The 16,455-nt window shown below is 30.7% G+C and overlaps 1 protein-coding gene and 1 long non-coding RNA gene across 2 annotated transcripts; one reads left to right on the forward strand and one right to left on the reverse strand.

Annotated features, from left to right (window-relative positions):
- The first annotated feature begins 210 nt into the window (after positions 1 to 210).
- Positions 211 to 16,230, forward strand: LOC132904986 (receptor-type tyrosine-protein phosphatase N2). Its single transcript, XM_060955872.1, has 17 exons — positions 211 to 427; positions 2,032 to 2,127; positions 7,712 to 7,765; positions 7,857 to 7,917; positions 8,733 to 8,864; positions 9,224 to 9,305; positions 9,895 to 10,636; positions 10,878 to 11,021; positions 11,113 to 11,159; positions 11,252 to 11,398; positions 11,469 to 11,595; positions 11,868 to 11,935; positions 12,127 to 12,507; positions 12,977 to 13,198; positions 14,130 to 14,494; positions 14,573 to 14,626; positions 14,760 to 16,230. The coding sequence occupies exons 2-17, from the start codon at positions 2,040 to 2,042 to the stop codon at positions 15,022 to 15,024; spliced, it is 2,979 nt and encodes a 992-aa protein (XP_060811855.1). The 5' UTR covers positions 211 to 427; positions 2,032 to 2,039; the 3' UTR covers positions 15,025 to 16,230.
- On the reverse strand, positions 1,725 to 3,088 carry LOC132905006 (uncharacterized). Its single transcript, XR_009657719.1, has 2 exons — positions 2,931 to 3,088; positions 1,725 to 2,286 (listed from the first exon to the last, which is right to left on the reverse strand). It is a non-coding gene; the product is annotated as an uncharacterized LOC132905006 (long non-coding RNA).
- Positions 16,231 to 16,455: the final 225 nt, after the last annotated feature.

The following is a 16,455-nucleotide window of genomic DNA, read 5'->3' on the forward strand; positions in this document are numbered from 1 at the left end:
AATATCCAATTCAGATCAATTTTTCCACACCATTGGAAACATCTAGCTAACACGATAATCTATATTTCAGGAAGTATCCAGTGCATTGTGTAACTGTCGTTTTCAAGGTCCAGGAGGGTATTGGTCCCATCACTATCCACATCCTTGATCGTTTGCCAGCCGGCATGTGCGCGTTGCAATCGATTCCGTGGTCAACGCATGCCCTGCTTGCTCGTTCTTGGTGGAAGACTACTCAGTCGGTGGCACTGCTGCGGCATAACAGTACGTGCCGAGTAGGAAATGGTCCATAGCCGATAATCTTTATCCATCGAACGAACAAATCGCACCCAGTCCTCTTGTTTCTAACGCACGCGGTACATACCACAAAGATCGAAGGATCACGACAAGGATGTATTAAGGAGAAGAAGCAACCAGGTGTCACGCCCAGGTAAGTCGAGAAAGAGACACGTTTCTTGCCGCTACAAAACGACATATAGGTTCGCAAGAATAAGGGAGAGACGAAGGGGGAGGGAACGTGACTACAACCTGATGCTTCGGCCATATAACTAGAGACGTGGTCGGTGATTCGCGGAATCTTGCCACTTTCGGGGAAAATTAAAGAAATCGCTAATTTACACTCTGTTCAAGTTCAGGATCGAGTAGGTGTGCAATTAAGTATATTAACGTGTTCATTTTTCAACTTACAAGATAGAAGATAAAAATTATTGTTGAAGGAATGATTGTTAAAAAGATACAAAGTGAACAGCTGTTTTTGGTATAGGTATAGGTAATTGAGATAGAAGTAATTACTTGGGGGTACGATCGGAAAATTGGACCGGTTGGTTGAGATTAAATTCTGGATTGTTGCGCTTCAGTAAGCTGTTTTCCGATAACAGTGCTGTAACTTGTTTTGTTCACGTTCCGATATCGTTCGACTATAGGGGTATATACATACCGTGATTGCGTAAACGCAGAGTTCGTGTCGTTATGCAAAGGTGTACCGCACCCTTTATGAAGCTATGCGGTATCCACCGGCTCGTTGTTTCAACGTTGATTAAATTAATATGGTAGTTATGCTTTTTGGATGATCTCGATGAAGCTCATTGTTATACCTTACTATAATCACAAGAGAACAGTTTCGAGCAGCTAAGATATAACTCCATTACTCTAACAAGTTGCCATGTACCCAGTACCGTAATCCAAACAGCTTGTACACTTTTCTATGGTGTAATACATATCGCAAATTATTTTCCATTGTGAAATTGAAATTTTGTAAGTGAACAGTTTCTGATTATACTTTAGAATAATTTATAAATCACGTATATTCGTGTCAATAAGGTCGTTTGTAATTGTCATTCATAACATTGTTGATTATCACGTTGAAGAATATACACATATACATTAGGAAGAACATTAAGAAAAAACTAGTTAGAAAATCTATGAAAACATTGTTTTCTTTTTTAAATTTGGTTCTGCTTTTGAATTTATTAAGGTTGCTAAAATAATAATTACAGATAATTTATATACTAATATAAATATTAAAAGTACAGGAAAATATAGAAAATATCGAAGTAAAAAATATTGAACAGTATAAACGAATGGACAATGAAAACAATAATTATCATCATAATTACCAACATATAATTAAAGAAGAGAAAAACTCGTAATTGTACTTTATTTATATATGTAGGATGCAATCTCTCAGATATTCTCTGGCTCGCTTGCTCTTTTTTTCTTTTTTCTGCTTCGTCTCATTAAAAATAAAGATCTACGCTTTTTCATTAATCGAGGGAAGCATCAGCCCGGCCTAGCTTAATGAAAATAACTATGCTATCGACTATGAACTATGAACTTTCTGAAAAAAGAAACAATCTTTCTCAATTATCTTTGCACTATCTTTCTCCCCGTCCAAGCTATCTTTGTATTTTTTTCATTTACAAAAAGAACCATAATGTCATATTATAAGACTGAAATTTAAAGGAAAAGAATATTCTTATGGACTTATCTACTTAATCTTGCATAACAAACTAACTTGGATATATGTAATTATAGGAAGATCTATGGGCCGTAAACAGTGGTGGCGAGGAGGCTCGGTACTGTTGGTGCTCTTCATTCTCCATCACACAATTCTAGGTGATGGTGATGTCGGTAAGTACTACAGATTCAAGATTATTTCAGCAATCGAGATCAAGTTTTCTTTCAGAGGAGGTTGAATAGCTGAAGAATCACTTTCTAAATCCTTGAATGTCTTAGCAATAAACGAATTTTCCTTTCATAATAAACTCTGAATTCCGTTTCAATGGCTATCTGAAAAATAATATTAAAGTAATATAATATATCGTACAATATTATTAAACAACGATGACTATTTTTAGTCTAGAATTTATGAAAAATAATGGACGTCTTCGGCATAAAAATCTGATAAAACTATGATGAATATTTTCTACGTAGAACTTTTTTAAAATAATGCCAACGAGTTTCTCATAGAATTTATGCAATGAATAATTAAAAACAGCTTGTTATAAACAAGGAAAATTAAATAAGACGACATTTTAAATTTTTTGCAATTTGTCATAAATTTTAGTATGATATAAACTGTTATATATATATTTATAACATATTTGTAGTAAAAATGAATGCCATATTTGAAAAGTTAATATTATTACATTATCCTCTAACTGCAAAAGAGGATATTCCTCACTTATCTAGTTTTGAATAAATAAATAACAATAGGAATGAAATTTTGCATCCTGTTCATTGACAAATAAATTTAAAAAGAGAAACACAAATCTACCAATATCACAGATTACAGATAGATATTTTCACTGAAAACTAAATTTAAAACAACATGTTGAATCAACACGTTTTATTTTATCTTCGACCATCGAATCAAAAATTTGTATCATATCAATTTTTTCCATCATATTAAAAGCGAGAATCAAAATAAATACCCAATATCATTGTATAAATAGTAAGATACGTAGGTTACTGCTTTACAAAGGATGACTTTTATTGCTATTATATAATACCTGTTTTATTTAATCATATCTCGTCATTAGTGCCTTTTTTATGATATAATATAATACACGCCAGATTTTCTTTTTTTATTATACTACAAAAAAATTAATAAAAACGTTGCCAAGACAGCAGCGTTAGATATTAAAGCGCAAAGGGGAATACTGGAAGTGCAAAGGGGATAAATGAAATTCTTGATTTCATACCTCATGGCCCTCGCGTTTAGAAAAACTCGATGTATTTATTATTTCATGCTTTTATCCTCAGCGTGATCGATATTTCAGCGAAAATTTCATTTCTCCGATGTTCTTCCTTCCTTTGTCTCACTTCAAACATTTCTTCTGATGGATATTTCTCATTCCGAGAAATATCCATGAGAATAAAATGATATTTCAATATCATCTGCAAGAAAACTTCTATTAATGAAGATTGACCAAGGTTTAGAAAAATATAGTATTCTTTAATTTATTGCAAATAGATTTACTAAAATGAAATTGAATGAAGATTACACAAGTCTTAGAAAGACCCAACATTTTTTAGATTATGGATTGCTATGGACAGTTCCAGCTGGAAATATTAGTTATATTTTGCGCGATAATTTTAATTAATATATGTCTTTCTCTCCCTTTATTTTGGCAGTTTTCTTTCTTATTCGTTTCTTACTTTTCATACCTACGTTATTTTACCAGAAAATGTGTTTTAAAATCACGCGTGACATTTTAGATAAGGCTCTTGCACGCACGTGTAAAATGTAATTATTAAATGATGAATATGTATTTATACATAATATTATGTAATTATTCAGAGTTCCAACTATATGAACGTTAACAATTTAATATTTTGTAATTACTAAACATTTGAACTATTTGAAACGTTTAATTGTTCGAACAAATTTCAAATATTCTATTGTTTTCAATGGTAAATTTTTTAAATTCAAATTATTAATCATTGAATTTCTTCGAAATTCGACATCTGATAATTTGAAATACACAAAAGGATGCACGAAGAATTCGAGAAGAAATTTCAAATTCTCTTTTTACGATCTTTAATATTTAAAATTAAATATGATCAATAAACAAACATTGAAGTGTTACGAGTTGTTACGGCGTGATGAAATAAACGTCAAAGCTTTACTCGATTTTTGAAAATATCCGAAATACAATTCATTCTTTTATCGTTCGTAAGACGAAACGATTGCTACAGAAAAGCTAGTGGAAGTTTTCGCATCAATTCACTTATGAACTTCGTTTAAACATTTCAATATTATTTGCAAATGACTTTGTCTGTACTTTTTCTTTTTTTTTTCTGAAACAAGAATGTTAAAGTAACACGATTAGCATTCATCTTTTTTGAGATGTTCGCAAGATGATCCTTGGAACTTTAAATTTCTTCTTCACAAGCTGTAATTTATTCTAAAATAAAATGTTAATTATATCGCTTTATTATTTTAAAGCCCTTTTTAAAAGCAATAATATTAGTATACAAGTAGATATATCTGTAATAATATTTCTTTGATATAGTATTGCTTTGTACTATCCATTTGAGTTTTATTTCTATCCTTACTACTAGTAATTCCTCTAATTTTCATTGCACGCCGTATGAAGTATTGGAGTCTCTTTACGTCCCCTTCGGCATTCGCTTTCATAATTTGCTTGCTTTTTTATTTGTATAATATTGATTACTCTCCGTTACCAAAGGAAAAAAATGTTAACGAATATAAAGAAATCAATTTAAAAACATTTTTGTTTCAGAAACAAAGATATTACTTTTTTATTACCAGAGCAGAAAAATTCTCTTTAAAAAATGGCATAATATCCTGCAGATATTCAATAAAAAAAGACGAAAAATATCATAGTATTGTACAGAATACTTTTATTTATTACCAAAAAGGAGCTTACGAATATAACGAAATCAATTTGAAGCATTGTCCTCTCCTAAATAAAAGTATCGCTTTCTCATCGCTAGATTTGCTGAAGAGTTCCTCTTTCACCGAAGAACAGAGTAAGGATAATTCTCTCTCTAATAAAAAATAGATAAACACAAAGTTTAAAAAAGAGAAAGAAGAGAAAACGATCTAGTTCCTGAAAATTGCCTCTCGATTTAAGGTCGAAAGAAGAGGAACTGAACTGCCGATAGGATTTTCTCGTTTCAATAGTTTCTCCGACGTTTCTTTTTTCATACAGTAGCACCTCGTTCATCAAATTCACTTGCCATCGATTTTCTATCCGATAGCTCTTCGTCGTGTCTGCTATTCACACACGAGTATCCGATCAAATATAAGCTGTAGATGGGCTTATTTACTCGTAACCTTGAAAATTCGTTGTTCCTTCCCGGGGCTGGATTGTAAGGACGAAAAAAAAATAAAAATAAAAAGAAAAGGAGGTGATATTCGATTTTCGCCCACGAACCATCCACGATTATCGAACCGTACATCCCACGCGACCACCGCCTTTGCAAACTTGCTTCCTCTCCTTTGCCCTAGATCCGTTTCCACTCACAACTGCGACCCTTCATCGTTATTCTTCGACTACACCTGCTTTCCTGCTATTCTTCTTCAAATTTTTCTTCGCTCTTATCTCGTTGTTTCTGACAACTCTTCGGAAAGGAATTAAAAGAAGTGCTCTGTAATTTTAAGTAGTAACGATGATTCCACGAGAATGTTTCTCTGTTTGACGAAGATTCCTTCGCTATTAATTCTTGATTGCGATGCTCTTTTAATGCGGGAATTCTCTTAAATCTCTTTGAAGAGATCTGGAATCCAGAAATGAATAGATTGAGAAACTTCAGTACCATCAAGAAATATGTTATTATACAGCTTTTCCTCGTTCCTAATAAAATGACGAAATAAGAATGTTGTAAAGTACGATATAAAAATTTATATAATAATATAAAAATGTTATTTCGTTTTACATCGTTTCTAATAAAACGATTGGACAAAATGGTTTAATTCAATTCGAATATAAACTTTAGGATAACAAGATTTGTACAGTGTATATCGTGTAAATTATGAAATGATTTGCTGATTAAATTTGTGGTATTAATGTTACTTGTGAGATGTAAAATGTAGAATCGTTGCGTCGGTGTAGTTAACGCGAGGCAATTCTCAGAAGAACTCAATTCTAAAACGAAGGTCAAGGGAAATGAAACGACGTCCGCCTGTTCCATATTGCCTGTTGGGAAGTTAAGGAGTAATGAGATCTTATCAAGGGAGGAAATTTTAACTCTTTTCTCTATTTGACCAATGTTGAAAAGCTTCTTAAAACGGCTATACAAATAGGTATGTAGGTATATACACAATGAAGATTTATTTTATTGTTCTACCTTTTATTATACCATCACATTTTATGTAATAAATATAGTATACAATATATTAATATCTATAATTAGTGTAATTTATCATAACGTTATAATTAAGCGTTCATTAATTTTATGTAATAAAGTAATCGTATATAGTTAATTAATAATTGAGTTATTCAGAAGTTAGGTCAACTCCATAAATCAAAAAGGTATAGAAAACACTGTTTCTTTAAATTTATTTAAAAATTAACTATTATTTGCGTCGTCTTCTATCATCATTATCTGTCAACATGAACTTATGGAAGTAAATTATTTGTTTCTTGACGATCGAATGTTAATCCTGCAAGTATTTATGCAATGAAATTAAAAAATGAATAAAAAATGGGGTTGATCAGTTTGGCTTCTGATAGGTTCAATTTATCGTTACAAATATATATTATAATATGTAATTACAAGCTACACGATATAAATTATACACAATTAAATTATACGATAAATAATTAATAGATCGTGCATTATTTTATCGTATTACGTATCAATAAAAATAATATACGATTAATTACAGTATTTAAAAGCATTCCAATAATAAATTCATGTATAAATTATCAATAAAACAAAGTAAATGCATGGATATTAACGTTTAATGTGGCAAATTAACAAAGTCTCCGTGTGATTATTCAACTCCTATCAAGGATTAAACGATCGTGCAGCCACGGAATGAGAGTGGGTTGTGCTCGGTATTCTAATTAGCGAATACGTTGCGATCTCAACTATAGAATATGCGGCGGAAAATCGCCGCACACATGATTATGACGTAAACATTTGCGTCAATGTATTATGAGTGAAAATAACGTGATTTTATTTATACCATCAAAACATTTAATATTCTTAGTAATTGTTACGTTAGTTAATGGGCCATGAAAAATGACGGTTTCTGAACTTTAAAATCAACTTTTCATCGTAATTATGAAGTTAATTTTATGTGAAACAAAACAGTAATACTTAGTATATTAAAATATATAATACAGTTATATAATATACAAAATTAATAAAGAAATTGTTGTTAATCGTTGCGTACATGAGAAAAGAGATTCTATCGAATATAAAAATTACGACTATAGTACATCATAAAAACATAGTTTAATATATTTAACATTATACCGTGAATTTTTGTTATATATGATGAAATTAATATTTTTAGTAATTAGATCCTGCTAGTATTTATTTTTTTATAAATATTGTACTTTTCTTCAATTTCATTGGATTTAATGTGACAATGAGAATATTATTTGAATTGGCTGCAAAAGGATGATTAATAAGATGTTATCATAATTTTGCTCGGTATCATGTATTTAAAAAAAAGCCTTGTTAATTAAAGCTTCATTAGTCTTCTATTGATACGTATAAATTCATGTTCCAGGGTGCCTGTTCAGTGAGAGCCTCTGCGATCCTCGAACGGAAACGTGTTACAATGGTAGTTATTGCTTGAACAATAAAATATATTTGTTTTGCAATCACTGGCTCTTGATACGAATAATATTCAATTATCCGTTTTAATATTCCAGATCTCGCGTTTGGCAAATGTTTGCCATTATACGCTGACCTGAACGATGAAGATTATTATCAGTGAGTATTCACAAATAAGAAGCCTTTTTAGGAACAGAGATTTCAAAGGAAAAATTAAAAGATTGATAAAATTGGGAAACTTTGATCGAACGAATATTTTTCTTTATGTTAATTTTTATAAATCTATTATAATTTTCCTTATTTGAGACATTTAGAGCAAAAGTAGTCATATTTTTCTGAATTTATCGCAATATACTGCATTGCTCATACAAAAGTGCAGAAATTCATATTTTTAAATTAAAACCAGATAGTATAATAAAATCAGTCGTCGCACTGAACCCATGCCTACGTTTATTTCATAAATTAAAAAAATATATGTAAATAAAAAAGTAGAATCGCGGTGAAAAATTGCTTCACCTAGTAGATATTATAGAAAGCATTATACTTTGGATTACGTTATTTCATATTATATATATTTTGTGCAATTTTGCACTTTCAGATTTCCTATGAATGTATACAAAAACCGCAGTCTCTTAATTTATATTCATAGAAAAAAAAAGACAAGATTTGGCCAACAGATAGCTGGAACAGTCTATATACATATATTTACTTGTTTCGTGATAAATAACATAGAATGTTTCACTTTAGTATAAGAACCATATAGTTGATACCAATATCTTTCACGACAGTAGTAAGTACTTACATTTGCTGTCTGATCATAAACCGATTGTACTACTTATACGATGCTCTAGACAAATAGAATGTGAACTTCTACTTATTAAATTGAAACAGTTAACGTTGTGAACATAAACATTTACTTGTAAAGCTCTTCAATTTAGAGGTAGCTAATATTTATTGTCTTTTTCTTTTTTCAGATATAATTTCAACGTTGACGAATTGGAATTGCTAAGATTGCAATTAGAGAGGTTGCAAGTCGATGAATACAAATGGTCTCATCCCTACACCCAATGTATAATGCAAATGACCTTGTACAATTTACGCTACTGGTACGATTAATGTTGTTAATATCAAACGACATTTATAATAATCTTTATGTTCTTGGAAAAAAGATTTCATAAGAATGTGTGTAAGACTTTCAATTGTTAAAAATGTACTGGGTACTTGAGATCAAAGTGGAAGTGTAGGAGGAACTGATTGAATGTTTTAGAAGAATTCTATAAATATCTACAAAATTTGTGAATGACTAAAAAAGAAAGAGAAAAAATGTTTTAGAATAAAGAACAAAGAATCAGCATGCTATTGTCCTATTGTATTCTTGAATATTCTTCTATTTATCTTTGCTATTATCTTTTTTTCAGATATCAAAATATATATTATACATATAATTCATTTTTATATCTTATAGGGAAAACTACGATCTTCGACTCTGTCAGCATTTAAAGCAACGTACGCATTTCGAAAACAAGAATGAAATCGACCAAGCCAAAGTGAGTTCATTACACTACCATGGCTAGCATGTTTTGTATCGTGACAAAATGAAAAGTTATGTCTTAACTTTGTAATAAAATGAAGAAGCTATGGTAGAATATCCAACTGTGAAAAGTAGATTCGGTTGAATCTTGAAATAACGTCGAAAAGCTATATTAAGTTATATCTAGTTATGAGATTCAACCTTAACAAAGTCTTTAAACAAAGATTGTGTTAAACTATTTAAATTTTATGTTTGAATGAAAAATAGAATTTTCCAGATCCTTAATTTTGCAATACGTATAATGTTAGAATTAAAAAAAAAAAAGAAAGTCAAGGTTTCAAAAGTTTAGATCCTCGATTAAATACTACAAACTACTATAAAGTATTTAACCTGAGTGGAAATTTTATTTTAAAGTCTAGGTTTTTGAAGCTGTGATATTCTTTCAAAGACTTCGGTACTGAGTCAATATCCATATTCTTCTAATGAAAATTTCACGTTCATCTTACACGACACAAAACGTATCTATTAATATTGACAACGCATGTAGTAAAACTTCACTTTAAACGTTACCTTCACTACGTAACAATGGAACTTTGCTTTTGAAGGTACCCACAATAGCCATAGTAAAATTCACACCCAACAATGGCAAGTTCAATAGCCAATTTGCCAATGAGCTCTACTACCCTCCTGGTACACAAAATCAGTATTTCCCTGATTCATTCTATAACGATGAATTCTCTCGATCGCCATACAAGGAACAATTCAGAGAAATTGATTCCCAGTTCTACAAACCGAGGTACAATCCGAATTCTCACAATGATTATGACTCTTCGATGAACGAAAAAGATTATGAAGAAAATTATGACGAAAGTAATTTGCGTAAGAATCCAACGACTTTTGATGGAGTTGTTGAAAGGCTGTCTCGAACTAGACGTCAACCTCCCTTGTATAATTTACAAGACTACAATAACAATGCAATGGAATCGTTTGAAAACGCTTTGAAGGAGAGGATATCGAAGAAACTTTCAGATTTAGAATTTTTAATTAAAGACGAATCTGAAGATTATTCTGATAAAAAGGAAGTTGCGGACGAAGATCCAAATGTCGAGTATGAGACAGTGTTTTCGGAAAAATACAAACCTAGGAAATTTAGTGAGACACCGGACGAAAATGAGCGTTTTCTGGAAAACGTGAAACACAATTCGAAAGATAATTACGATAGTGACGATTACGACGATGTGAACGATGAAGAGATAGTGCCTCAGAAGGATAGTTCGTTGATGGAAAATGGAATTTATACCGAAGGAGGACTTATACAGGCTGATAAAGCTAATGTTGATGCTGACGGTATATTATTTTATTATTAGATTGTAGATGTTTATGCAAATTTATACTTTCATAAATGCAACTAGAGGAATAAGATCTAATATTGTAATATGTATTATGTTTTATGTATTATTATGTATTGTTTTTGCATCTCGAAATTTCCTATAAATGCATAAACATCCACAGCCTATTATAATATATGTACTTTGTTTGAAATAGTTGTCAGAAAAAGAAAATTTACAAATACTTTTCCTACTTTCAGAAAATGCCTACAATTTATTTCCCGATGATATAAATGAACTCCTTCGGGAGCACGGATTAGCTGGCTTTAAACGCGGGGATGTTAAGAAACCAGGACCGCCGTTTTCAACAAATAACTATGCGTTTAAAACTCCATCCCCATCCAGTAAATATCTTTACTCATGTAAACTATTACTTCATATTTAAAATCTTGAATCATTATTTCCCGATATAAAGTAATATCAAATGTTTTGCAGTTTCGGAAAATGAAAATCGTTCTGATTCTATAGAAACTGAGCAAGATGTAAGTCGTCAATCGTGCACAAAATTATTAATTACAAATATTAATTAGAAAATGTGAAATAAAATATTAATTAGAAAAATATTCATTTTTAGAATAATGTATTACTTACTCCATATGTGAAGAAAGAAGTAAAGCAACAAACAGATTCGAAATCGTACAACGTTGATCTGGATCATGTTTACGTTGAATTTCAAAAACCATTTCACAGATGGTCGGAAGGTGAACATGTCGTCGAAGAGGTAATAGTCATTTTTCGTAAGCGTACTAACTTTTTTTTAAGAATAGATAAAATAAACGAACAATTTCCAGGTGGAAAAATTACTGGGACTATCATCTGGCTCTTTAAAAGATATTCGTGTTGGCCGTGCGGAAGTGACGTTTAAGGTCGTCAAAAATAATAAAAATTATAGCGCTACCGACGTAGTTAATAACATAGGTAATCAATTAATCGAATGATTAGACCGCGGATGCTTATTCGTTTATGAAAATTTAAAGATGCAAAAATGCAAATAATATGCAAAAATATATAAACTATTCGAAATTTAATATTTGGCAGGTGAAAATAATTTCTCTCTTTAGGTCCTATTTCTTTTGTTATATTCATAAAAATATGAATTTACATAAACATCTACTGTCTACTAATGAACTAATAATCTCTAATAATTATAGAGTATTAAAGCGCTAAATTAATCAACTGTATACTTTCAGACGACATACGCGGGAAATTGAAAAATTCTTTGGGTGTTGAGGTGATCCGTGCAGGCATAGGTGACAAGGTTCATCTTAAAACATATCTAGAACAATAATATTTGCAATTATACTGTTTAAATTAATTATAGGATCACTCATTTGTAGAAAGATCAGAATCATAAACGTGATCCTTTGCTTATTTTAAACAGTGCATTCAAATACTTCAATAAGAGAATATTCTATGAAAACAAAAATTAATATATTTTTTTATTTAAAGATCAAGCTACCTGCAACGCTGGAAGTTGTTAAAAAAGCTGAAATAAGTTCGGCTGTGTTTGGAGCAATAGTAACTGCAGGTGGCATAGCCATTATAGCTGCAGTAGTCACATTGGTAATTGCTCGTCGACACGCTAAAGCTGGAGCCAAATTGGCAGGACTAACTACACCTGATCCGGAAGCATCGAAGGACTATCAAGATTTATGTAGAGCAAGGATGCATGCTAAACAACCGACAGATAAACCAGAATCACCGCGAATTACGAATTTAAGCAGGGAAAATGAGTCAAATAATTCACCGTCGAATCGATCTAGCACATCCTCTTGGGGAGAAGAACCGGCTCCTTCGAATATGGACATATTAACTGGACAAATGGTTCTAGTAAGTCGATATAATATTTTTATAGATGTTTTAGAGCAAGATAATGACACAAAACTGAGATTATTCCTTAACTACAGACATTCATATTTTTGTTGTCACCACAAATGTACAATTTGTTATATATTATTATTTTATTTATTAAATTTCTGTGCTATAAAAATTAATAACATACTCGTAAATGTACTAATATTATTATAGTAAACGCTATTTTAATAATATTGTCTAAGATTTTAATATATATTAATATACTTTAAAAAATTTGAATATTTATATTATAATTACAATTAAATTAAACATATCAAAGAAAACTATTATATATCATAAAAAGAAATATTATAATTTCTTGCATCATTTTATGCCTTCACTTAAATTACTATATATAAATTATTTATATAATAAAATATATATAATTTATAAATTAGTATATTACACATTTTTTGTAAATTCCCAATATTACATATATTTCTAGAGTTACATGGAGGATCATCTAAAAAACAAGGATCGACTGGATCAAGAATGGGCCGCATTATGTGCTTACGAGGTGGATCCTTCTTCGACTGAAATTGCACAAAGCGAAGCGAATGCCAAATGCAATCGGCCTGGTGCAGCAATTCCCTACGATCATTCCAGGGTGATTCTAAATGATCTCGCTAATGTCAATAACTCCGACTATATTAACGCCTCTACAATCGTAAGTATTCTTAAGTTAATCATTTGAGACTTCTTCAGAATTCAAGGAAAACATAAATACAGAGTAAAATAACACATACGTGGTTTTCATTTTAATATCGTTGAAAATGGAACTGAAAATAGAAATCGGTAAGTCACACGACGAGCATGAAGATTCTGCTGCTATATTCGCAGTTTTAATGAAAAAGCAATGCTTCCCTTAAAAACGCTTCCGCGTAGATTTTAATAGTATTAATAACGTTAGTTGATGGCAAATCGAAGCATGATTTAAGTTATTATAAATATAGATATAAATTTAGAGATGGATTAATTCTATAGAAAGTAATGAAATAGTTCATATAAACGTTTGTCAATTTTATACTCAACTTGTAATTGTAATTGTCATTAAGAAAAGCAATTGTTAAATATATTGAATATTAATAACATTATTACTAAAAGTTTGTATTTTCAATTACTTTGAATAGGAAAATAAATAAAGAATAAGGAAATGAATAAGAAAACAAGTAAATATTCAAATGCATTAAGAAAATATGATATGATATATTGGTTTAGTAAATATACATACATAATATAAGTACTTTTATGAACGTTTTCTGTCACTTTAACATGAATTTACTTGTAAATTTATATCTACATTTTATGATGAACCTTCATTTTTGATAAACGCTATGCGTGCACTACATAGTTTAGGCATTAGTTTAAGTTCCATAAAATGGCTTTTATTAAATTAAATATAAAAATCAAAGTTTAATTATGTGATAAAATTTGAACAATCCCTACATAATATAAAAGGTCACCAGAATCACATAATAGTTTAAAAAATAGTAAATGCGCTTGTTATATAAATGAAGAGAGCCGTGTGACTTGCTTCAATATAAGATTAATAGTAAAAAGATAATGTTTCAAACAAATCTTTTCTTTTTCTTTTTTAGACGGATCATGATCCTCGTAATCCAGCTTACATTGCCACACAAGGACCACTACCAGAAACGACGGCTGATTTTTGGCAACTAGTTTGGGAACAAGGCAGCGTCGTAATAGTGATGCTAACTAGACTTACCGAAGAGGGTATCGCCATGTGTCATCGTTATTGGCCCGAAGAAGGATCAGAATTATATCATATCTACGAGGTGCACCTTGTGTCCGAGCATTTCTGGTGCGATGACTATTTGGTGCGTTCCTTCTACTTGAAAAATCTACGTACTGGCGAAACAAGAACTGTAACTCAATTCCATTTCTTGTCCTGGCCCGAAAACGGCGTGCCACACTCCATCAAGGCTCTTCTTGAATTCCGCCGGTAAGTACCTTATAAATTCAAGTGTTTATATCAGTATATATAGAATGTATCCTAATATCTATTATTATCTATTTTTAGAAAAATTAACAAATCTTATAAAGGCAGATCCTGCCCTATAGTTGTGCATTGCAGGTAAGATTTGTAATATATTGTTTACATTTAAGATATTATATATATAATAATAACTTTTTCTTTTGGAAAATAATTAACAATCTCATCTGATACGTGATTCATTGAATAGAAATAAGAAACAAACCTTTTACAGTGATGGTGCTGGGCGTACTGGTACATATTGTTTAATTGACATGGTTCTGAACCGTATGATGAAAGGAGCCAAAGAAATTGACATTGCAGCTACATTAGAACATATAAGAGATCAAAGACCTGACATGGTTGCGACAAAGCAACAATTTAAATTTGTTCTCATGGCAGTGGCAGAAGAAGTACACGCTATCCTTAAGGCTTTACCTGTCCCCCCTACAGAAAAATCTCTTCCAGGAAATAATTCTTCGACAAAGCAAGATCAGTAAGATTTGACTCGAATTTGAAATTGCAGTCGCGGCAAGCAGAGGCAAAGAATTAATTACAATCTACCGGAAAAAAAATGGCCAAATATTTCTAGTCAACCGTAATCGCATCAAAAGTCTAAAGTCCCTGTTATATCTTTTATTTTCTGTAACTTTCTTCTCCTAAATACTTTTGAACATATCCTAACATCGTCTAAATCTATTACAAACTTTTAACGAACTTTGTTTTGACTATACTTCATCACAGAAAACATCGAATTTTAGACCCTTTAAATTATAAAGATATTGTTTGTTTATTTGTCTTACGAGATAAATATATACATATGAATTATATTGCCGAATAATTATTTTAAAGAAGAATTTATTGTGGCAATTTATAATATTTAATTATACATCTCGTTTGACTACGGCCTACTTGAATAGTCAAGTACAAGCATATAGATTCGAAAGACTGAGCTATACAGCTGATGGAATTCTAAATATCGGCTAATAATGGAATCATTTGTACTGTAAGTCCTTATACACTTGTCTTTCGCGGTACTCTGTCGTGATCAAATTTTAATGTAATTTATTGTTTTATCATGGAAATGAATGTTTACCTCCCATTATGTAGCTCAGTCTTTATGTAGTTCATTGCATTGTTAATTTCGTACCATAAAAGTTTTATTTTAATTGGATTAAAAATACGTTGCTGCCTCTCATGGACAATTCTACTAACGTGCTTTACAATAGCTTTAAATAAGACACCAAAAAATATAATATAATTCTATCTGCTCAGTCAATTCTATCAAGTGTATATAACGTTGATGATCACATTAATTAAGTCACATATAATTACTGATGCATTTAATTGAATTTTCGTATTTGGTTTATTGAATTGATTTCTTTAGAAAAGATTTTTATATACAAAACTTTAATGAAATTTTTATGTTAGGAATGCGAGAATCTAAATGCTCCACGTTAGAAATTGAAATCAGAATTTTTATACTAATGTTACACGTTCTAAAGAGAATGGATTTTAATGGATTTTAATACGGCTATGACTGTTGCTTCCGTGAAATGAAATTTTATTAAACGTTAAATGTAAAGTTTCACGCGAGAACGTCGCAAGAAGCGCTATTTATCAGTCTTTTTTCTACGCATACAGAAATAAAAATGATCGAGCTGCACAATATTCACATCATAATTAAGTATCGTCATTATTAAAAATTATTATAAGAATGTTTTATTGATGTAAAATATGAACTAAAATATGATCATGTAACATAAATTTAATGTTTTAAATATCATGCAGATATGTTACTATGAACACGCTTCGTGAATAAAAAGTTTAATCATTAATATCGTGAAAATGATGTTAGACGGTATATAAAAAGAAAAATATACGCATATATGTTTGCACAAATTGCCGGTGTCGATATGACGAACCGTAAA

The sequence above is a fragment of the Bombus pascuorum genome, chromosome 3 (assembly GCF_905332965.1).
Source record: "Bombus pascuorum chromosome 3, iyBomPasc1.1, whole genome shotgun sequence".
NCBI classification, from domain to species: Eukaryota; Metazoa; Arthropoda; class Insecta; order Hymenoptera; family Apidae; genus Bombus; species Bombus pascuorum.

Coding starts and splice junctions, on each gene's coding strand:
- LOC132904986 (XM_060955872.1), top strand. CDS start 2,040: ATGGGCCGTAAACAGTGGTGGCGAGGAGGCTCGGTACTGTTGGTGCTC. Junction 7,918..8,732: donor AACGATGAAGATTATTATCA/GTGAGTATTCAC, acceptor TTCTTTTTTCAG/ATATAATTTCAACGTTGACG. Junction 10,637..10,877: donor AGCTAATGTTGATGCTGACG/GTATATTATTTT, acceptor TCCTACTTTCAG/AAAATGCCTACAATTTATTT.